Source organism: Triticum urartu, chromosome 6 (assembly GCF_003073215.2).
Source record: "Triticum urartu cultivar G1812 chromosome 6, Tu2.1, whole genome shotgun sequence".
NCBI lineage: Eukaryota > Viridiplantae > Streptophyta > Magnoliopsida > Poales > Poaceae > Triticum > Triticum urartu.
In genome coordinates, this window is record NC_053027.1 from 87,869,222 (window position 1) to 87,893,367 (window position 24,146).

A 24,146-nucleotide genomic window follows, 5' to 3' on the forward strand; every position below is an offset into this window, starting at 1 on the left:
CATAGGAATAGAAAAATCTCCTATAGTGAAACCATTCAAACCTTCGGTTCAAAGGAATGTAGTAAAGGAAATCACAAAGATAATTTTCTTTTAGTGCCCGTTTTAACAAAAAAATGCAGGAAATTTACAATCTATTTGGAACTCCTTTTCAAATTCCTACACATGACACTAAGATTCTCAGTGGCATAATAACATGCTAATTATACCTTTTCATGTGGTTTGACTTTGATTTGACTGTATTTATTAGGATTTCTGTAATTTTCTATGCATGTGAACCAAACACGAGTACAAAACTCCTTTTGTTAGAAAGTATGCTTGCATTCAAATAATGAAATACAAATATACCCTAATGCACACACAAATAACCAAAAAAACAAAGAGCACCCTAAAATAACCAGTAAACCACAAAGATCGTCGGAGCTTTGTGTTATCATTCCTGAACCTTGCGAGAAAACCCATGCAATACAAGAATATGCATTCAGACCCAAGTAGGCCATTATCTTCAACCACGACATAATCGCCGCCACATTGCTTCCCCTTTTTTCGCCTTGATGCCGAAAAGACAAGGACACACTGTGCATCCAACACGCCTACACCAGCCTTCGCCATCCGTGACTTTGAGTACCAATCTATGTGCCTCTTTAAGATGGAAGAGAACTAGGATCCGGTTGTGGCGCCGCGGCCGGACCGATCACCCGGACAGAACAAAGATATCTCTCTAGCAGCAACACCAATAAAGATGAAGAGTAGCATAAAAAATTATACCGATGAGGAGGAAGAAGAATCTCGGTCTCTGCACAACCACCACCAATCTCAGGACCAAACCGTCCAGTGCCGGCCAACTTCCAAACATCATAGCCCGCGACCTCGACGAGATCCGGGGATCCCCACGTGTCTAGCTCCTAGACGAAGGCAAGAGCCTCGCCTCACCGTGAACGAAGCAAGAAAAATTATTCAGACGCGAAGCCGCCCGCAACGGCCTCGACAACATCTCATTCAATCCTAATCCTACTGAGAACCCACTCGACGCACGATCCGAGGTTCCCCCTCCCTCCTGCCGCCGGAGCGGTCGGCAGAGGGAGAGGGAACCAACGGCTGCGCATTCCTATATTTTCTGATTCTCTATTTTATGCGCACATTCCTATCTAATTCTCGTGTTTTTTTTCCTTTTCTGCGTTTTTTAGAATTGTGTAAAAATTACAAACACGGCTCCGTCAACTCCGCGAGTATGTGCATCTGTGGTGGTGTATACGGGGCCCATCTGCAATTTTATGGGGGTAATAAAACAAATTTAATGCCCTCGCCCATCTGGAGATGTGCCTGGCTAACCTCGGTAGCCACCTTGCATTTGGAATTGCGCTTTACTAAATCCCAATTCTAATCCCCGTTTACACTCGTGCCGTGTTCTTCCCATAAACCTTCTCTCCTTCCTCTTCACCGTCTCCCCCAGATTTGCCTCCCCAGATTCCGGCCCGCTTCGCCCCGCCGGCCGCCGCCGCCGCCCGCGCGCAGCCCTCCCACCGGGGCACGCCCGCGGGCTTCCAATTGGAGGAATTCGGATCTCCTCCTCCTCTGCTGGGCTTGCTTGGAGCGGAGATCCGCCGGGACCTCAGTTCTCTGTAAGGAAACCCTGACCTCCTCGCATTGCTAGTCGTCTTCTTAGTCTTCCCTTCGCTACGAGCAAGGCCGAAGGTGCTGAAACCTTGGTGAGACGACGCGCTGACGACCGGCAGGCCGTCACTCGTGTCGAGTCGACGGAACCCAAAAATGGTGAACTATGTCGGAGTCTAGATTAAAACTGTGGCGGAGGCTGAAAGCGATGCCGACGCGCAAATCGTTTGTCTCGCATGGGTATAGGGCGGAAGGCTAGTTGAACCCTGTATGCATCTATAGATTCCGTAGAGCTGCTACTACTAGGCAGCAAGTTCCATTTGGAGTAACGTTTGTTGTGGAATGTGATGCTCTGGTGGGGGTTAACTTCTCAGTGTCCCCAATTGATCCCTTGTGTGAGGATGGCATCCTTCTTAATTGTCAGGACACTATTGCCTCACTGTAAGATCATTGGCAAAGCTATAGCACTGTTAAAATGCCGTTTATTCCGCTGGCTGCCCTGCAGCACCATCGTTTGACCGTTGTATACATCGTCACCGAGCCTGGGACTGCTGAACACCTTTTCACGATATGCTCGTGGTCTCGGCTTGGCATCTCTGGCTTGTCGTGTTGCACTGGGCCTGGCATGGGTGCATATATTGCGATTAATTGTGTTATGCACCTTGGCATTCTGATGCCAGTCCATAGCCCTGAACTGCTGTCTGCTTCCTTTTTTTAGCTAGCTTGCGCCAAGTGTACTAAATATATGTCTTAGTAATAGGTGTATGACTAATAACTGAGCATGTTGCACACAGACAGTGTGAAAGGGGAAAAATGTCTATTTATTCTTAACACTGTATGGACGGAGCATTTCCTTCTTGTTACTACCAAATATGTTAAATAGTTTCAGCAAATACTCATCATGATGTCCCATTCGTCTTTCCAATTAACATATTCTTTTATGGTAAAGGACTCGGTTGGATGTGATACTCCAGTTCTGACAATGAATAATTCAGACAAGAAATCGGCATGCTCCATTCCTAGAAGATCATCAGAACGGAGGAAACAGTCCTCTTCTGAGTTGGTTTCTTCAGCAAAAAGGTCAACTGGCCACAATACCTCCAGCAGTTATAAGCCAGATCATTGTTCTCCTCCCAAGAGAACAGTAAGAACAGTCAGGAATGTTAATCTGGCAAAATATATAAAGAACAAGTATTATCGTAGTCCTCTGAGCAAGCGGCAGGCTTCAAATGCTGCTACTGGAAAAACTGCAACAGGACCAGTCAGGAGGAGGAACCGGAAACGGAGAAGGCACAATACTGATTGTGATGAGGCAACTCGCATGGAAAGAAGGGCGAGATATTTGCTGGTCAAAATAAAATCGGAGCAGAATTTAATAGATGCATACTCTGGAGATGGCTGGAATGGGCACAGGTTTGCACCTCTCTCTCTCTCTCTCTCTCTCTCTACTGTCTATTGCTGGTAAAGGAAAATCTTAAATCCATATAATTTTACATGCAATAAAAAAGAAAAAGGGTACCTGTAAATATCTTCAATTCTAGCATGAACAAATGTAAAGTATGACACAGTTTTAGGCTACTCCAGTTTGTTTAGAATAATTATGCGCATGAATATATATACGAGGTTTGTAACTATTTTACGCTTTTAAATCATATGAAAACTCATGTAGTTTTAACCACTTGCTGTTTGTTTCTTATATAGGAGGATCACAATCCGTCCTAAGTTCATTGGTAGTGGCCATTGATGACTGATCTATTAAAGTAATTATTTGTGGGAAGTACCCATTGGACTTGATTAGTTGGACAACATGATGTCCATGTCCATTTCTTGAGATAATAGAAGTATAGTCGAGTAGCTTTCGTCACTAAGTAGTGTAAGCTAAGTCTGATTTGCCTTTCAATTGTCATGATAGAATCATGCAAACAGTTCATATTATTGTTCATTAATCTATGTTGCACACTTTACTCATGCTGCATATGACCCCCCTTACTCTTTTCGCTCTTCTGCTTTGAAGTTTCTTACAGTAAAATAAGAGTGCTAGTTATATTAATTGAAGGTGTGCTTTTCTAAACAGCCGAGAGAAATTAAAGCCAGAGAAGGAGCTACAGCGTGCTAAGAAACAGATCATTAAATGCAAAATTGCTATCCGTGATATTATCCATCAACTTGATTTGTATAGTTCTAGTGGGAGCATGGAAGATTCCGTGATGCCTCCAGATGAGTCTGTTAACCCTGATAATGTATGTATATCATCAAATCAGTCATACTCCCTACTTCCACATGATTATGTAACTGATGGATTATCAATATTCTCTTTGCTAGACCATATGTTCAAGATGCAAGTCTCCTGAATCAGTTCCCAACAATAAATTTATCTTCTGTGAAGGGGCCTGCAAAATGGCATACCATGAGAAATGTTTAGAACCTCCTCTAGACAAAAGTGGGTAAATTTTTCTCGGTTTTGTTTTCAAACTACTAGGTTGCACATGTTTTTGTAACATGCTTATTTGCATCCTTGATTGGTGTAAAGCTTTGCAATTTCATCTTGATCACCTAAACAACACTTCTTCTGTTTCTGATTTTGTCTGTGTTTCTTGTGCAAATACAGTAGCAAATGGAATTAAAAGATATCTGTAGTTCTGCACGGATGCAAATTACGAAACTATGTTTTCCAGTACTAAATGATCTCAATTTCATCTTTATTAAATAAGTTTCCAGATTTAGTTGTGGTTGTTTTATTTAAAAAAAAATCTCTCCTAGTTTCTTACTCCCTAGCATATCATCGTTGCCTACATTATTAACAATTTTCATGTCATGTTGGTGTTCATAGTTTTATCCATTCAATCCTTTCCTTGTGTGTTGTATCCATTGGACTGATGTAACCATTGGGTAACATCAAATAACTCTGGAAGGTGAGCTCAAATGCTGGAAAACAAATGAACTGTGGAGTCATGCAATACGCAAAAGCTGTCCAATTTTTTTGCATGCGGAAATTGTTTAAGAATAATAATCCTAATATTACTCACAAATGAAATCAAAGGATGAAATCAGGTAATACTTACCAGGTTAATCTAGTTTGCAATAACACACACTCATGCTGTACCTTCCATTCTGACAATTATATATACATTCTTGTTGCCTCCTGTGGTTGCTTACTCTGTATTGAGATGGATTTTTATATTTGTTAATATGGCTTTGTAGATGTTGTAGTCCTAATTAGTTTATGGTTTATAATGTACCTGTCTCTGTATTGTGCAATCTCTCAGGTCTTCCTACTGGTGGTCCTGGATGGCTTTGTAAATTCTGTTTGTGCAAGATGAAAATTTTAGAAGCTGTGAATGCACATTTGGGAACAAGCCTTACAGTGATGTGTCCCTCTAAAGTAAGCCCCCCCCCCCCCCCCCTCATTTTTTATGCATCCACTTCTTTTATCGTTTTTACATTGAAGGATGTTATCCTATTCAGACAATGTTAACATTAGCTTTCTATAGGACATTTTTAAGGAAGCAACTAAACAGATGGACTCTGAGGATGGACTAGGAGAGGATTGGTTATCTGAGTATTCAGGTGATGAGGACTATGACCCTGAAGAAAATGACTTCACAAGCAGCAGCCTGGATAGTGGTGAAGAAAGTATATCTGATCAGTCCAATTGCTCAGGAAGTCCGCTTTATTCTCCAAACGATGATATTCCAGGCTTTATATCAGCAGATTTCACTGATGCGGAAGGATTCTACCACACCAATTCAAATTTAGGAATTGATTCTGATGATGATGATGTTGCCGAGATGCTTACCTACCAAAGGCCAAAGAGAGAGGTTGATTATAAAAGACTTAATGAGGTGTATTTTGCTAAGCAGAATATTTTCTTATACTTGCAATTCAAGGAACTGCATTTTGAATTGAGGGAAAACTTTGTTTTTGCCACTCTAGCTTTTGCCCACTTTACTTATGCCACTCTAAAATTTAACATTTTACTTTTGTCACTCTTAGATGTTGACAATATATCAATTTTGCCATTCAGTGGCAAAAGCAAAATTTTCAGAGTGGCAATTGTGCTACATTGCAAAACCTAAGAGTGGCAAAAGTGAAATGAAAAATTATCGTTTTTGCCACTGAATGGCATTTGTGATGTATTGTCAAAAGCTAAGAGTGGCAAAAGTGAGATGTCAAATTCTAGAGTGGCATAAGCAAAGTGGGCAAAAACTAGAGTGGCAAAAACAAAGTTTTCTCTTTTGAATTAGCTATGTGTTGTGTGTTAGTTGCACCTTGAGTAAGTTACTCATAAGCATTACGTTGGTTCAACAGGTTGGGGCTTTAACTGCTTTTCACCCTTCACAGGAAATGTTTGGAAAGCTGACTGAGAATGAAAAGCAGAGTGAAGATGAAGATTGGGGTACTAATAATAGGAGAAAGAAAAGAAGAGTGGATTCAGCTGGTGTTGGAGTTAAGTCTGCCGAGGGTTCCTTAGATGTAAAATCGAATGAGAAAGCCCAACCGCAGAGGAGAAAACTCTTCAGAATTCCACCTGAGGCAGTTCAGGTAAACAGTGATAGTAATAATTACCCCCCCCCCCCCCCCCCCCCCCCCCCCCTCCGCGTGATGAATGGCTGGAGCTCTGCCTTTTAATTAAGATACGAGCACCTCAAATTTGGGGCAAAACGGTAAAAAGAACCCGTGCATGGTGTGGACTACTCCCAAAAGGAGAAACGACAGACAACAACAACCACCACATTCTGATCAAGACATCATTGGCCGTCGTATAGGCGAAACTTCTCCCTCCACATGGCGACACACAGATAGCACACTGTCTAATTGCCCACATGCGTGCGCCCAAGTTCCTATCCATTGCCCTTGCTGTGGAGGGACGGGATGGAGTGCAGCCTCATCTTCAGGAGGTGGGCTTGAGGGAGGTGGTTCTGCTGCCTCGAGCGCATCCCAATGTGAGCTCGTGTCGCACAAGGGCACAAAGTGGGATCTAATCTGTTACCAGTCACCTCCGCAATCTCGTGCACCTCCCTCGAGCCCACCTCTTGTGCTGCGCTCCCTTTCGTCCCTCCACAGAAGGGGGGTTGGATGCTTGCCTATATGATCACTGATGGTGTCCTGATCAGATGCGCCCAAGTGGTTGTTATTAAACTTTTTGGTGTAGTCTGCATGCCCGTGTGAGGGTTTTTACTGGTCTGCCCAAAAACTGGTATTTTTATCAATTTTTTTATTCTTAATTTAATTAATAATTAATAGTCAGAAAAAAAATCCGAAGAACAAATTTTTATACTGATTTTTTAACATTGGCAGAGGCCGCCGAAATTGTAAAGAAATTAGAATGCAGTTCATGCTATAGCATGTAAAGCTTTTCATTCAAAACTTTGACCAACTCTAGCCTACACAAAAATTAGTCGAGTTAACAGTCTTGCAGTTTAAAGTATATTTTGTTCTGCTGGCCATAGATGGTCTCAATTTTTGGTTGATGTTTTCCATGTCCACATGTATAGCATGAACTACATCATGTATAGCATGAACTAAATCCATCGGAAGAAAAATCATAAATCTCGAAAACTTTGGGGTGCCTCTACCGACAACGTGTGCACACACGCATTTTCATATAATCTGCACTCTTACTGATGGCTATAACGAGATTCCTCTTTGGGTTTATTGTGCTTGTAACTGTGGATATGTGTTCTTCACATCAGGTTCAGTCTTGCTTACCACATTCTAATATCCTCTTCATGTTGCTAAACTAGGTACTGCGCAAATCTTTTGCTGAAAGTGAGCTTCCATCCCGGGAGGTGAAAGAGAATCTCTCAACAGAATTGGGTATTTCTTTTGAAAAGGTGAGTAATGTTGGATTGAATAAATTTCACAGCTGTGTATCACTGATTACAGCTTACTGGCACATGCTTATTGACATGCGTATCTCATTCTGCTAGTCAATCACCTACACATGCTTATTGACATGTGTATCTCATATTCTCATTCTGCTAGTCAATCACCCTTTGACACTGACTGGGCCATACATCACATCTTCTTTAAAAAATAAATATAGTATATTATAATCACTACTCATATCAGTAAGGTCAGATTCATAGTATAGTTGGTACTCTTTCGTCTCTTATAAAATATCATAAACGTAGCATATTTGAAGTAGAGAAGTGTAACCTGAAAAAAGAGTCACTAACCAATGTCTGATCCATTTACAGATTGACAAGTGGTTCAAAAATACAAGGTGTGCTGCTCTCAGAGATCGGAAGGCATGCATTTCTATCTCATAACTATTCATACTCGTATTTTTGTTGAGTCTTTAGCATGTGTTTGCATTCTCACGTGGTCTCCCGTGTTCAATTCTGGATATTGCTTACTTTTCTTATTTCCGTTTGCTATATTGCAAACATTCAGCTGTCACCTAAATGGAAAGTACTAAACAGAGATTTTATTTTTCAATTTTCTACCCTGAACTATGGCAAAAGTTCAGGGTTGGGAAGGTTCTTTTTTCCAACCTTGGACTGTATAACTGTCTGAAATGCAACCAAACAGTCCACTCTTCCCTCTCAAGTAATTTTGACTTTGACTGACGACCTCAATGCCATGTTGCTGCCACGCCATCAGATACCATTCTTTTTCTTTGTTTCAGCCAATTTTTTCTGTGAAAATTTTCTATTGAGATGATAGTTTTTTTAGATTGTTTTCTGGGTGTATTTTATTGTTCATGGCAGCAACATGACAGTGACATCCATGTCATCCCAACTCCTTGTGAAACCAGCCAAAGTCGAGAAGTGGACTATTTCAGTAGTTTGAGGTTACAATTCAAACGGTTTTAGAGTTCAAGGTGGAAAAGTGAATTTCCAAGGGTGTTAGGGTTAAAAAGTGAACTTTTTGAAGGTTTCATTCCATACTTGAATCTTTGGTTTCTATAACTGCACAAATGACAAATTATCACTTTCGATGGATTTAGCTACAGAAGTACATATGGTATAGACTGAACTATCTTCAAGTACTGCGCTCCTTCGTCACAGCATATGTTTCAATTCCATTCCATGTGTAGAACTTTAAGAATAAACTACACCAGTTTCAGTTTTTTTCTTTAGGTATACGTTGTGGTCAAAAATTTTCAACACACAGTTTGCATAACACTAGTGCTGTCTGCAGGCTGAAGGAAATAGTCGTGTTGCTGGTCCCAGCAAAAGATCGAAACAGAGTGCAGGGAAATCTGGAAGTTCAGGCAAGATTGATTCAGTGGACAATTCATATCTTCTTCCCATGCCTGAAATCATCAGTGTACCTACACATCCACAAGGGAGTCCTGAGAGGAAGCCCGAATCAACTAGTAGAACTGTGAGGAGGCGGGTACACGATAAAGGAGCTCCCTTGTGTCCGCCCGCGCCTGCCGAAGTCAAGGTACAAAGACAAAAGTTTGATTGTTTATCTTGGGTAATTTGCAGATCTAATATGAACTAATAATGACCTCCACCTGGAATAATCTACTCTGATTAGATTTGTTCAACTGAGTGTACTCCTAACGTGTTTGCAGGAGAGCACATCACCTACAACCAAGCCTGGCTTGAATCCTAGCCATGTAGCTGATCGCATCATCAACACCGAGCATAGAGCTGCTTCTCGGGAGGATCCAGTGGCCTTCTCGGATGACCCTTTCTTCGATGCGATCCTATCATATCCCACCATCAACACCAACGACAGAGCTGTTTCTCGGGAGGATCCGGTGGCCTTCTCGGACGATCCTTTCCTGGACGTGATGCTAGCAAACCGTGACATCTATACCGAGGAGAGAGCCGCTTCTCACGAGGACGTGAGGCGGCCTTCCAGCGACCAGCCTTTCTTGGATGTGATCCAGAACGTGTGCGGGCTCGAGCATAGGCTGCAGAGACTCAAGGGGGACATGCTATCATCAGCAGCAGCACCAGGCGGCGCTGGAACCGCGGAGCATGACTTGCAGAACCAACTAGTGGTTCTCGTGCCGACTGCCGAGCTGAAGGACAAATCACAGCCTAGCATCTGAAATTCTGATACTCCATTTGCGCGTTGTCGATAGGAGTTATTAAAACATATAGAAGAAATAGTGTAGAGAAGGAGAAGAAAAGAAAAGTAGTGGCTCCAGTCTAGGGTTCTAGCGGACAAGGGGCCTCAACAGTGGTCGTTACTGTGTGTCACATTAAAGTGCGTCGTCGGTGTTACTAGTATACAAGGGCAGTTGTTACTGGTCTTAATGGGTTGGAGTTATATACCGTTTGGGGTTCAAAATGTTTTGGATTAGAACCATGTCGATGTGCAAACTTTTGGTAACCTCAATTCTCTTTTTTTTCCATTTCAATTTTTTTAGAAAACTCAGTTTTACCTGCAAGTGAAAAATCTGTAGATTCAGTTACCGTTATTGCTACTGAGCTCTTTCGTGCAGCTCAAACAGCAGCCAAGCGCAACTTGTAGCGCTGGGTTTCTTGATAGTGCTTGAGGGTTCACGTCCTTTTTTTAGTGCCATTTTTTGTTCATGGGAAGTAACTAGGACATTAGCAATTTGATCGGGAAAGGGTGAACTCAAGACAGTTCCAGCTGACCAAGCTCCCAGCCATCGGACGTATGCTGCAGTCTCACTGCACTCTGACCCCCCGTCAGGAAGAGTCCTTGCTGCTGATAGTGTCGCTGCAAACGGCGCCGGCCCTTGAACAAATTTTGGCCACAATCACGCAATGACCAAGGCGCCATCGCTCTCTGTCAATCCACCGCCTCAGGAAGATCGATCTCCAATATCTCGTGGATAAGGCTGCGGGGAAGCTCACCGCTTTAGTTCATCCTGTGAGCACCATTTGTGCCTTCGCGAAGATTGAGAGGGCCTTCCTCTGACCCCATCCATCCACTATGATTGTCCTCTTTGTAGAAAATAGGTGTAACTCACGATATATTCATCGGGTGTGTATGCACGTATATATATAGGTACAAAGGGAGTCTAGACCTCAACTATACAAGGAAGAAGGTAGACTTGTTGTACAAGAAACACACATGCAATATACATCTCAACACCCCCCCGCAGTCGAAGCGTCGCTACGGCCGACGCAAAGGCTGGAACGAAACTCCTCAAAAGGGGCCGTGGGCAACCCCTTGGTCATGATGTCCGCAAACTGTTGGGAAGTAGGGATGTGAAGAACTCGAACATGACCAAGAGCTACCTGTTCCCGAACGAAGTGAATATCCAGCTCAATGTGTTTGGTGCGACGATGATGAACCGGGTTGGCGGAGAGGTAAACCGCAGAGACGTTGTCGCAGTAGACAATCGTGGCCTTGTCGACAGGACAAGAGACCTCATGAAGAAGTTGGCGAAGCCAGGAGCACTCTGCAACAACGTTAGCCACCGCTCGATACTCTACCTTAGCGCTGGAGCGAGAAACAGTGGGCTGTCGTTTAGACGATCAAGAGATCAAGGATGGTCCAAGATAAACACAATACCCCGAGGTGGAACGTCGCGTATCGGGGCAGCCGGCCCAGTCAGCATCAGAGTAGGCGGTGATGTCCATAGCAGTCGAGGCATGAAGCGTCAAGCCGAGATCCATGGTGCCGCGGATGTAACGGAGAACCCATTTGACCGCGGTCCAGTGAGCATCACGAGGAGCATACATGTGTAAGCAGACCTGCTGTACAGCATACTGAAGCTCCGGTCGGGTCGGCGTGAGATACTGAAGAGCGCCCACAATAGACCGATAAAATGAGGCATTTGGAGCAGGGGAGCCGTCGATGGCAGAGAGCTTGGCCTTCGTGTCGACAGGTGTAGACGCGGGTTTGCAATTAAGCATCCCAGCGCGATCAAGAAGCTCATGAGCATACTTCCGCTGATGAAGAAAGAAGCCATCCGCACGGCGAGCAACCTCGATGCCGAGGAAGTAGTGCAGAGGACCCAAGTCCTTAATGGAAAACTCAGCACGAAGACGATCGGTAAGCTGTCGAAGAAGAGCACTAGAGCAAGCTGTCATGATGATATCGTCGGCATAGAGCAGCAGGTAGGCGGTAGCATCATCGTGTTGGTATATGAACAGCGAAGCATCGGAGCGTGTGGAGCGGAAGCCGAGCTGACAGAGGAACGCTGCGATGCGCTGGTACCAAGCGCGGGGAGCCTGCTTGAGCCCATATAGGGAACGGGAAAGCAGGCAAACATGCTCCGGATGAGTGGCGTCGACGAATCCCGTCGGCTGCTGACAATACACCTGCTCCTCGAGATGACCATGGAGGAATGCGTTGGAGACGTCCATCTGGTGCACCGGCCAGGCGCGAGATACTGCAAGCTGAAGGACAGTGCGAATCGTCCCGGGCTTGACAACCGGGGCGAATGTATCTGTGAAATCAATGCCAGCACGCTGTCGGAAGCCTCGGACCACCCAACGAGCTTTGTAGCGATCGAGTGTGCCGTCGGGGTGAAACTTGTGCTTAAACACCCACTTCCCGGTAATGATGTTGGCGTGCCGGGGACGAGGAACAAGCTGCCAAGTTGCGTTGCGCTGCAATGCCTCAAATTCCTCCTTCATCGCTGCGTACCAAAGTGGATCACGAAGAGCCATACGAGCGGAGGTCGGAAGAGGCGACGGAGCCATCGTGGAGGCTGGACAGGCATACTCGTCGGCGGAGTAACGAAAACTCGGCCGATGAACCCCCATGCGGGCACGGGTGGTAGGGCCGGCGGGCTGTAGGACAGCGGCCGGGGCTGCAGGAGCCGAGGGCGACCCAGGCGCGACGCCAGAAGATGGCACGCTGGGCATCTGCCTCGGTGAGGGTGTCGATGAAGAGGAGGCCGGCGATCCCGGCGAAGCAGCCGGTGAGGCCGGCGAAGCAGCTGGTGAGCCCGGCGTGGTCGGTGAAGAAGCCGGCATGCCCGGCGAGCCTGACAAAGAGGCCGGGGAGCCCAGCGAAGAGGCCGGCGTGGCCGACGAATCCAGCGAGGCCGGCGAGGAGACCGGCGTGCCCAGCGCGCCAGGCAAGGGAGCTGGCGAGGCCGGCGGTGCAGGGCCCAGTGCAACACGGCGACGAGAGGTGCCAGGCAAGGCGGGATCATCTCCTGCAGGTGGCGCCATCAACTGTTCCTGTGCAAAAGGAAAACAATGTTCGTCGAAGTAAACATGCCGAGAGGTGATGACACGATGAGACACCGGATCATAACATCGGTAGCCTTTAGTGTTAGCCGGGTAACCAAGAAAGACACAAGGCAAGGAGCGAGGAGCAAGTTTGTGAGGAGTGGTGGCGGCTATACTAGGGAAACAGAGGCATCCGAAGATGCGAAGACCATCGTAAGAGGGAGGAGAACCGAAGAGAAGATGGTGAGGTGTATAATTCCAACGGACACGACAAGGACGAAGGTTAACAAGAAGTGTGGCGGTGGCAAGGGCATCCGGCCAAAACCGGGGTGGCATGTAGGCATGGAACAGAAGAGTGCGGACACAATCATTAAGAGTACGAAGGACTCGTTCTGCCCGGCCATTTTGTTGGTAGGCATGGAACAGAAGAGTGCGGACACAATCATTAAGAGTACGAAGGACTCGTTCTAACCGGAAGATAGTGCCGTGGTTGGAGAGAAGTGTACGGATGGTGAGGTTGTCAAATTCCTTTCCGTTGTCGGTTTGAAGAGCAAGTATGGGACGACCAAATTGTGTAGACACGTAGGAATAAAAGGCTAGGAGAGTGGCGGGAACGTCGGATTTCCTATGAAGCGGAAAGGTCCACACAAAGTGAGAATAGTCATCGAGAATAACAAGATAATAGAGAAAACCAGAATTACTTGTGATAGGTGACGTCCATACATCGCTATGAATTAATTCAAAAGGAAAAGATGCAACTGTCGAAGAGGAACTAAACGGGAGTCTAACATGTTTGCCCATGCGGCATGCTTGACAAGAATGAGCATCCGCTTTATTACATGAAAAAGAAAAATCCTTGACTATGTTACGAAGTGCGGTGGAGCTAGGATGGCCGAGACGGGCGTGCCAAAGATCAACGCCGGCGGAGAGAGCAAGAGGTCCAGCATGCGAAGACGATGAAGGCTGGACTGGGTACATGTCGCCGGGACTGTCACATCGGTGAAGAACCATCCGGGTACGGGCGTCCTTAACAGAAAACCCAACCTCGTCAAATTCGACAGTTACAGAGTTATCACGAGAAAGATTACGAACAGAGACTAAATTCTGAATAAGGTGAGGAGATACAAGCACATTATTAAGAGACAATGGCCGAGACTGGGAAGGAAAGGGAGTAGAGCCAACATGAGTAATGGGGAGACCAGCGCCGTTACCGATGATGACATGGGAAGAAGTATGAACAGGAGACGCGGAGGAGAGGTTACCCGGGTAGGCTGCCATATGAGATGATGCACCGGTGTCCATGAACCAGTCACCGCCGCCGGTATAGGAGCCGGGCGGAGGCGTGTACTACAGCGCTGAGAGCAGGGCCGGGTCGTAGGAGACCGGCGGGACCGACGGTGGGTAGCCAGTGAACCCCGTCACCCCCCACTAGGGTTCGGCGCACCATAGCCGAACGATGCAGGGTAGGGGGGAGGCGGTTGGGTAGCAGCGCCGGGCTGAGGAGCCGCGTAGAAAGCCTGGTGCGTCGCCGGCCGAGGCCCGAGAAGACCCGGGAGTGGAGCACGAGGAACTGGCATCGTGTAAGCATGCACAACCCCAGTCCAGGGGTTGTGGCCAGTACCCCAGGGCGGCGAAGGAAACTGTTGCTGCTGCCCACCGGTGCGCTGCTGTCCGCCGCCGTTATTGTTGCGGTTGCCACGACCACGGCGGCCACCACGGCCGCGGCGATCGCCCTGGTTGGGCTGCTGTGGTGGAGGCGGCGGGACAGGCATGGAAGGCCGAGGAGGGAAGGCACCATACCCGCCCGCGCCAGCCGGTGCTGGAGGCAACGGCGAACGAGGCTGCTACGGGTGCGGGGCGCCGTGGCCCTGTTGGGGAACGTAGCATAAATTCAAAATTTTCCTACGTGTCACCAAGATCAATCTATGGAGTCATCTAGCAACGAGGGAGGATTGGATCTACATACCCTTGTAGATCGCGCGCGGAAGCGTTCAAGAGAACGGGGTTGATGGAGTCGTACTCGTCGTGATTCAAATCACCGATGATCCTAGCGCCGAACGGACGGCACCTCCGCGTTCAACACACGTACGGAACGGAGACTTCTCCCATGCCTTGATCCAGCAAGGAGGAGGGAGAGGTTGATGGAGATCCAGCAGCACGACGGCGTGGTGGAAGTAGCGGGATTCCAACAGGGCTTCGCTAAGCGCTGCGGGAGGAGGAAGATGTGTCACGGGAGGGAGAGGGAGGCGCCAGGCCTTAGATTGGTTTGCTCCTCCTTTTCCCCACTATATATAGGGCCAAGGGAGAGGGGGAGGCGCAGCCCTTGCCCCTTCCTCCAAGGAAGGGTGCGGCCAAGGGGGGGGAGGAGTCCATCCTCCCCAAGGCACCTCGGAGGTGCCTTCCCCTTTTAGGACTCTCCCCTTTTTTTCTCTCTTGGCGCATGGGCCTCTTGGGGCTGGTGCCCTTGGCCCATATAGGCCAAGGCACACCCCCTACAGCCCATGTGCCCCCCCGGGGCAGGTGGCCCCACCCGGTGGACCCCCGGGACCCTTCCGGTGGTCCCGGTACAATACCGGTGACCCCGAAACTTGTCCCGATGGCCGAAATAGCACTTCCTATATATAATTTTTTACCTCCGGACCATTCCGGAACTCCTCGTGACGTCCGGGATCTCATCCGGGACTCCGAACAACTTTCGGGTTACCGCATACTAATATCTCTATAACCCTAGCGTCACCGAACCTTAAGTGTGTAGACCCTACGGGTTCGGGAGACATGCAGACATGACCGAGACGTTCTCCGGTCAATAACCAACAGCGGGATCTGGATACCCATGATGGCTCCCACATGTTCCACGATGATCTCATCGGATAAACCACGATGTCAAGGACTCAATCAATCCCGTATACAATTCCCTTTGTCTATCGGTATGTTACTTGCCCGAGATTCGATCGTCGGAATCCAATACCTTGTTCAATCTCGTTACCGGCAAGTCTCTTTACTCGTTCCGTAACACATCATCCCGTGATCAACTCTTTGGTCACATTGCGCATATGATGATGTCCTACCGAGTGGGCCCAGAGATACCTCTCCGCTTACACGGAGTGACAAATCCCAGTCTCGATTCGTGCCAACCCAACAGACACTTTCGGAGATACCTGTAGTGCACCTTTATAGTCACCCAGTTACGTTGTGACGTTTGATACACCCAAAGCATTCCTACGGTATCCGGGAGTTGCACAATCTCATGGTATAAGGAAATGATACTTGACATTAGAAAAGCTATAGCATATGAACTACACGATCTAGTGCTATGCTTAGGATTGGGTCTTGTCCATCACATGATTCTCCTAATGATGTGATCCCGTTATCAACGACATCCAATGTCCATGGTCAGGAAACCGTAACCATCTATTGATCAACGAGCTAGTCAACTAGAGGCTTACTAGGGACATGGTGTTGTCTATGTATCCACACATGTATCTGAGTTTCCTATCAATACAATTCTAGCATGGATAATAAACGATTATCATGAACAAGGAAATATAATAATAACTAATTTATTATTGCCTCTAGGGCATATTTCCAACAACCTCTTGCGGTAGGGTGAAATTTGACTTCAGCTCAGTCCAAAGATCATTTTTCTGCATATCATTGACATAAGACACCTCAGGGTCTTCTGTAGCCGGCTTTAACAATTGCTGGATGCTGATCAGGATCTTGTCCCTAACCAAAACCCCGCACTGAGCAACAAATGCGCTCTTTGTCCGGAGGGGTTCAATCGGTTGGCCGTCAGGCGCGATTGCTATGATCTCAAACTCGTCCCCAACCTTGAAGCCGACGTCGTTGAGCTCGTCGGAGAGGGTCTTGAGGCGCATGCAGTAGGCATCAGTGGAAGAGTCGTTTTGGTGACAACCAAAAAACTCCTGCTGCAAGAAGACGATCTGTTGGAGCTTGTTGTCGGTGAAGAGGCCGATGATCTTGGTCCACACCGTGTAGGCATCGTCCCCGTCGCGAACAACAGTGTGGAAGATGTCCTTCGACACAGTGAGAAAAAGCCACCGGATGATGGTGGCGTCAACCGCCATCCAATCCTCATCGCGACGCATGGCGAGGAAGTCAGTGGTGTCGTCGATGTGATCACGGAGATTGTACTCGCGGAAGAGGAGGTTAAAGTAGGTTTTCCAAGCATAAAAATTGGCCTCCGTGTGAGAAAGCTTGATCGGGACGCGATCGAAGATCGGGACGTCACGGATGTACGCCGGGTCGGGGAGGGAACCAGCCTCGGAGGAGGAGGCGAACGGGTTGCTGCGGTGGGAGCGGGTGGAGTGAGACATGGCAGCGGCAACGGTGGTTGGGCTGGGCGCGGGTGAGGTTTAGGGTTTTGGAGGGGAGCGGCGCGGCTGAGAGATGAGCAGCAGCGCGATGGGGTTTCTGCGAGGGAGGCGAGGCGCGGCTAGGAGGAGGGAGCGGCGCAGCAGGAAGGGAGCGTGATAGGGTTGCGGCGCGCGAGGGACCGTGTTAGGCTGATACCATGTAGAAAATAGGTGCAACTCACGATATATTTATCGGGTGCGTATGCACGTATATATATAGGTACAAGAGGAGTCTAGACCTCAACTATACAAGAAAGGAGGTAGACTTGTTGTACAAGAAACACACATGCAATATACATCTCAACACTCTTGTACCAAATTTGTCTCTTCTCTTTCTTTTTTCTTCTTTGACTTGGTGTGCCATTTAACTACACAGGATTGTTTTGTTGTTACTTTGCATGCCTCTGATTAGTTAGTAGGATTTGTCATGTATGGCACGACATATATATGTTCTTCGTATCTCTTGAGTCCTCGTCTTCTTTCCAATTCCGTTCTTCTTTGGTGAAGCGTTTTCTCTCCCTGTCAGGACTTCTCCTCATTGTGAAACTCAAAAAACAATTATGAAAAGCACCAGTAGTATTCTCATGCACATCAACTTTGTGGAGACTTCGGTTCAAATACATTTGACTTGTACGAAAAAGATGACATCACGTTCAGAGGGTCGGGATGACCGCCCTCTGACACCTGCTACTTCCATTGGAAATCAATAGCAACATTCAACCAGCATCCATGGTGTTTCATACACTCATCCAGAACATAGAAAAGAGAAGCTGAACCAACAAACGTTGGATGCAGCCACTTACAGCCTCGGTAGAGTTCGACAGAACAAAAGACATAATAAAATTCAGCAAGCAGATGAACTACTTCGGTTGGTCATGAGCTAAGATGCAGCAGCCTGGTGAAGTGAGCATAATTAGCAGACCACTTTCTTGGATGGCGACGACGACGACGACTCGGCGATCACCGCCAGCTTTTGTCATCCAAACCATGTGTCCCGTCTCCACACTGAGGCAGGCTCGGCTCCCGCGGCCAGCGTCTGCCAGCCACAATATGTACATTCTTCTCAGCTCATTACAGATAGGCGAAAGCACATAGCTCTTTTGCAGAACCGAAGGAGGCTTACCGTGCTCGCGAGGGTTTCCGACAGCCAGTTGATTTCTTCAGGGATATCTGAATCTGTGTTCTTGCCTGCCAAGTGTGTTCTAGCAGTGACGCCCTCGACCTTCGGCTTACCATGGGCACCCCTACATGACGTAAACTCAAGTTTAGTGATAATCCACTTGATGGCTGCTAACAAAAGAATGACAAAATGTGGTGTGTTGGAGGCAGCAGCACTGACCTGCCCGGAGCATCGTTCTCACTCAACATCGGCAAGATTTCTGTTTCTGAAAATAGGAGGCTGTGATGGCTCACACCTGCTATTCCTTGCTTCTCCAGAAACTGGATGTGCTCCCGCAACGACTCGTCCCTGGAAGATACAGTACAGGCAAACAGATTAACTTCGCAGCAAAGGAGGTAGAGTTCATGCAAAACTAGCTGTTACATTTTCCTTTGGGTACCCCATATCATCCTATCAAGAAGAACTAAAGCTTTCTGCGTCCCAAAATGCATGCGTAACACAACATTTTGGTGTCCATTTTCTGACTGATTTGTACCAGGTAATTATTAAAGCTATTTTTCATTTTATATCCATGTTAAAGTACATGGAGCCTCAGATAGTCGAGCGCTGATATCATCAGAATTAATGGAACAAAAGCAAATGTCTTACATGTCAAGCTGCTGTCCATGCTCTTCTTGCAGTTGTTTCTGCGTGAGGGAAATATCAAAACCTTGTTCCGGCATACTGAAAAGCTCCCAAAGGTCCTGAAGATGTGCACAAAGAATTAGCCGTACTATCCAGTAAAACATCCAGCAAGCAATGACAAGTGGATTATCACTAAACTTGAGTTTACGTCATGATACGTACGCTCTGGCTGAAGTAACGTCTCTGTTCTTTCTTCTCCGTGGCTGCCCTAAACAAACCACCCTTGAGGACCTGCAAAAAGGTACATACGATTCAAGGATGCGAAAGTATGGAACTTAAAGATAGAGCCTGGAGATGTCATTATGAAAAACATTGGAGTAAGAAAATTCTAGATCATATTTGAACCTGCGATTTATACATCTTTTCTTCGACAGTTGCAGAGGTCATTAAGCGGTACACAATCACTTCTTTGGTCTGTCCAATTCGATCAACCCAATCAACGCTCTGATTATCCGTACTGTAAAATGGAAGATCGTGTTGTGGAATAAAAAAACTTGCAGTGACAAGCATTCATAAAAGCAAAAGGAATACACTTGTTAAGGGCGTGCCAATGTTCGGATACCTTGGATTCCAAGCAGGATCGACTAGTATGACACGAGCTGCCTTGGTGAGTGTAAGTCCAAGACCACCGACTTTTGTGGTCAGTAAAAATATTTGACCTCCGTAGCCCTCTTGAAAATCCTGGATATGCAAATGCATAATACGTAAGCAACATAGCATATATAATTGAGTTCATTGCCTAACATAACATAGAAAAAGGGAAGTGAGAATAGGAACCTTCACAATCCTTTCCCTCTCGGAAATATCAGTGATGCCACCATCCATGCGAGAAAAGTCGTAGCCCTCTAATATTATAGCTTCCTTTTGCAATAATTGAATGTGTTACAACAGATGACAATCCACGTCTCAAAACTACTTTTTATGGTATACTGTAGTACATACTCAACGAAAATGGGAATGTATATTCTGATGCCAGCACTAGATCAGACATGCCAAAAGCCACCAGTTATGCTAAGATAATATTTTATCTCAAGTACTACTTGTCTATTGAACGGAACTTGAATGTGATATGCCTCTTCTGTTGCACACAAGTGTCTAAGACTCGACGTAACAGTAAGACGTGCACATATTTTAACATCAGTATATTTTGTAAGCAGAAATTACCCATTTACTCTATTAACAGAGTTTATCATGTACTACCTCTGTAAACAAATACAAGACGTCTTAGAGACTTAACACAAGTCTCCAAAACGTCTTATATTTGTTTACAGAGGGAGTACGTGAATATACAAAAACAACAATGTATATAAAATAGTACTACCTCCGTCCCGAAAAGCTTGTCTTAGATTATCTAGATATGGATGTATCTAACACTAAAACGTGTCTAGATACATCTGTATCTAGACAAATCTAAGACAAGCTTTTTGGGACCGAGTGAGTAGATCTAATTTGAATGTTATAGTATAACACAAAAACACGGCATGCACTCCAAGAATTGACAACAGACCTGAATAAGGTTTAGCATTTTACAAGTCTGAGAAAATATCAGAACATTGTGGCCCTCTTCAAGAAGATTCGGCTGCAACATCAACATTAACCATTTGAGTTTGCATAAAGAAATAGTTGGAGTACATTACTAACAACTAATATGCTTCAATGAATGCTTACCAACAAAGACAGGATAAAAGATAACTTGCATGAGACTTCCTGACTGAATTGTACTGCATCATCATCATGAGCCATATCTGCGAGGTTCATGGCCATTTTTTCAACCATCACTATATCCTGAGTACTAAAATCTCCATCCATGCCTTCCAAGATGTCCCCAGCAGCTCTCTGAGTGCATATCAGTGGGTGATCACATATTTTTTTCAATACCTGTAAGGAAAAACGTGAAACGGACATAATTGCACAAAAGAATGTGCACAGAAGAATTCCTCAAAAATGTGCACAGAAAAACAAATGACAAATTAAGGCCATACAATTAGCAAATGCTGCCTCCCATACAACCTCCATTTTACTTTATAAGTGTATTTTTGGTTTAGCTCAGAGGTAACGGATAGGATTAATAGTAAGGGAACATTATTGTCTTAGAATAGTTAGTCAAGATGCAAGTTTAACAATAAATGATGAAGAGACTGAGAGATAAATGAGGGCAAGAGATAGAAAAAGTCATCATTTCTACAAGCATGCCTTATATTTTGATATAATATTGCAAACTCTTTTGAATCAGAGCAAGTATATGAATGAGCATACATAAGCAGAGCTAAAGGAGTAGATGACAGCAACAAGAGAACAAACAAAGTTCGACAAGATGGATGCAAAGAGAAGGCTTTGGAGCTTATGCTTACATTAAGAGCAGCCAAGGGATTTCCTTCCGATTCAAATTGAACTAGCTCACTGTTCAGAAAAGCTTCATATAGACGTCTCTGCACCCAAAAAACAGACAAATTGCAAAATTGTCATTCGCCCAATTACTCGACCAGTTTTGCATTAGCGACACCAAAATTTATAGTACCTGGCAATCTGTTAATTTCAGCCAGATAATTAGCTCATCCTTCTTTGGAAGCTTTTTATCATCTGTCAACCCAGTCTCAAGGGACACTTCACTTTTCATGCGTCGCAAGAAATTTGGCTTTATCCGTTCTCTTAATTCCTGTGAAACAAAGTTAATTATGAAAGAAGAATTATAATAGGTGTAAGTTCAGACGACTACAAGTAATTATCCAGATTCAGATGGCTTAATCTAAATGGCTTGCCCTCTCATGGTTCAACTAGAAGTCAACATTAGATAATGTGGAATTGAAATGCAGTTCAGTTAGAGAATTGCTTTCACATGTCAAACCAGAGACGAAAGTACTACTTAGCTAATATAGGAATACATTATGCACATCTTAGAGATCAGCATGTTGAGCTTGTAATTTCTCAACAAATCACAATGACAAGAAGTAATGGCATTGCACATGGTGGAATATATCAAACATGATCACCATTTATACAGTACTAAAATGCGGACATACCAAAAAGTAAGAAACAACGCTGACACACTAAAGTCTATCTGTCAATTGGACTCAAACACACAAAGATGACAGGTACCTTCGCTGCATTTGAGCGTATGTGCTTCTCTCGATTGCTTGCGGTCTTGTCATTTCCTCGACTGATAGGCCGTTGATACCTTGTTCTGAACCTCCCAAAATAGAGAAATAAATAACACTACATGGTGCAAAGTAAAGCAGCATCACTAATGCAGGAAAACAAGGGAGTAAGTAAATTACTCTTCCTCATCACCCATGGCTTCCGGGCAACAGAAATTGAAAATCGCCCACATTTTCTACAAGAGTATGCATGCTTATTTGCATCAGTAATAGGAGGACAAAGTACATAGGAGCATGTAAAGTACGGGGTTTTAGAAATTTCAGCTAGGTGGTACCATCAAGCTTATTTTGAAATCTTTTTTTTTGCGGGTAAAGCTTATTTTAAAATCAACAGGGATTAATCTGCATCAATTTGGGGGGGGGGGGGGGCGAAATGTCGTGAAATAGGAGATCCTACTCGCATATCATGTGGCTGAGGCCGACAACTTAAAGCTCCTTGATTCAATGGGTGAGAAGTGTCTTTGGGGCGACGACTAGCACCTTCCAGATCAAACTGGAATGGAACAACCCTGCCAAAAAGGCAGAAACCTGCACCAACTTGATATCGAGAATATTGCATCACTAACTTGATATCGAGATATATTTTGGCTGAAGGAAACAAGTGCCAGTGTAGTTTGCAGATTACTACTAGCTTGGAAACAAGTATAATTAAGCACACGATACAATAGCAACAAAACAAATTCGATTATTGGGTCGCATCAGATGATATATGATTGGTTTCAGCACCTTACTATGCAGGAACGATGCAGTTTTCAGAATAATCTCTGCAGCGTAGCTAGTACTAGTAGGCTAATAGTAGCATTCATCCACAACAACCTTCCTAACGCTAGCAAGTATAATTAAGGGAGAAACAGAGCCGATGATGGTGAGAATGAGATCAATACGAACTAACAGGTCTTGTTATGATCAATCAATTAAGTGAGAAACAATTTAACGAGAAGAACGAGTGGATGTCAATGGGTTCGAGGGAGGGAGGGGACCTGCATGGTCTTGCCGAGTCCCATGTCGTCCCCTAGGATCCCGCCGGTTCCCCTGCAGTGCAGCGACCAGAGCCAACTGAGCCCATCGTGCTGGTGGGCGTAGAGCATCTTGAATACCCTCCCTGGGAGCCTGTACAGCGGCGGGCCCCATCTCAAAGTCCTCCTCCAGTCCTCCTCCTTCTCCTCGTCGCCGTCGATGTCATGGTGGTTTTCCACCTCTTTCTTTCGAAAAGGGACGCTTTATTACTTAAAAGATTTAAGCATTACACCCGGCCTCTGCATAATTAAGACACACACAGCCAAATAAGATAAGATCCTCACATACAAAATAAAAATAAAAGGACTGTCTACTTTACATCTGGATGAAAATAAATTTGCTTTCAGTCATATTTTTTCCGCCAGTTCAAGGAAGGATGACAAGTGTCCCTGTCCTGTGTCTCCTGTCCTCTGTTTGCTCCTTGTTGTCCGGCTTTTAAACACACTCGCATCATCATGTTAACGGGTCTACACCCCAACTCTTTTCAACCCGTACAGGAAAGCAGCAAGAAAGGAGAAAAATAACCCAAAGTTACAGGCAAAACTTTCCCATGTCCACTATTCTAAAACTAACAACACACGACCAAAATGAAATGAAAAATACAATCTGGAAAAGAACTAAAATTCCACTAAAGAATTTAGATGTAATATCCACTAAAAATGCACTGTAAAAATCTTTATGTCCACTAAGAATTACAATGTAAAAATCCATTAAAATTACACTAAGATTTGTTAGAGTTATAATATAAGTCATGTACCCCTTTGTATTTATCCCGTTGTATAAGGGGTTTCCTGCATATGTTCCACACCTATACATGTATATATATCGGCCTATGGCCTCATGGGAATACAAGTTGCATATTCCTAACATGGTATTAGAGCTAGGTCAATTTTTTGCACACTGCAACTCGTGCTATTGATCCGTCGATCGCAGCCGCCGGCCTCGATCTCCTGTTTCCGCTCGTCTGGCTCCCGATCGAAGCTCTCCCTCGATCTCCCGGAGTCTCCCGTATCGGATCGATCTAGTCCGGCTCGTCTCGCTCCCGATCGAAGCCCCCCTCGATCTCCTGGAGTCTTCGATCGGATCGATCCCCAGCCAGCCTCGCTCCCCAGCCGGC

General features: G+C 45.5%; 2 protein-coding genes across 5 annotated transcripts; one reads left to right on the forward strand and one right to left on the reverse strand.

Annotated features, from left to right (window-relative positions):
* The first annotated feature begins 1,330 nt into the window (after positions 1 to 1,330).
* LOC125514719 (pathogenesis-related homeodomain protein) lies at positions 1,331 to 9,931 on the forward strand. Of its 4 annotated transcripts, none has more exons than XM_048680064.1 (11): positions 1,331 to 1,619; positions 2,561 to 3,024; positions 3,686 to 3,851; positions 3,934 to 4,051; positions 4,878 to 4,993; positions 5,103 to 5,453; positions 5,920 to 6,153; positions 7,356 to 7,445; positions 7,812 to 7,862; positions 8,758 to 9,006; positions 9,140 to 9,931. In XM_048680064.1, exons 2-11 carry the CDS (start codon positions 2,594 to 2,596, stop codon positions 9,623 to 9,625), a joined length of 2,292 nt encoding a protein of 763 aa, XP_048536021.1. In that variant the 5' UTR covers positions 1,331 to 1,619; positions 2,561 to 2,593; the 3' UTR covers positions 9,626 to 9,931. The 4 variants fall into 4 exon arrangements, with proteins under 4 accessions (XP_048536021.1, XP_048536022.1, XP_048536023.1 ...); XM_048680065.1 differs by having other exon boundaries at positions 5,103 to 5,429; XM_048680066.1 differs by having other exon boundaries at positions 1,332 to 1,619; positions 5,953 to 6,153.
* Positions 9,932 to 18,029: 8,098 nt separating this feature from the next.
* On the reverse strand, positions 18,030 to 23,782 carry LOC125516593 (SNF2 domain-containing protein ENL1-like). The gene is made up of 16 exons (XM_048681975.1): positions 23,750 to 23,782; positions 22,993 to 23,214; positions 22,133 to 22,188; positions 21,954 to 22,044; positions 21,376 to 21,513; positions 21,209 to 21,286; positions 20,526 to 20,735; positions 20,365 to 20,436; positions 19,635 to 19,718; positions 19,420 to 19,538; positions 19,203 to 19,314; positions 19,020 to 19,088; positions 18,822 to 18,916; positions 18,393 to 18,521; positions 18,177 to 18,297; positions 18,030 to 18,089 (listed from the first exon to the last, which is right to left on the reverse strand). The coding sequence occupies exons 1-16, from the start codon at positions 23,780 to 23,782 to the stop codon at positions 18,030 to 18,032; spliced, it is 1,689 nt and encodes a 562-aa protein (XP_048537932.1).
* Between the last annotated feature and the right edge of the window lie 364 nt (positions 23,783 to 24,146).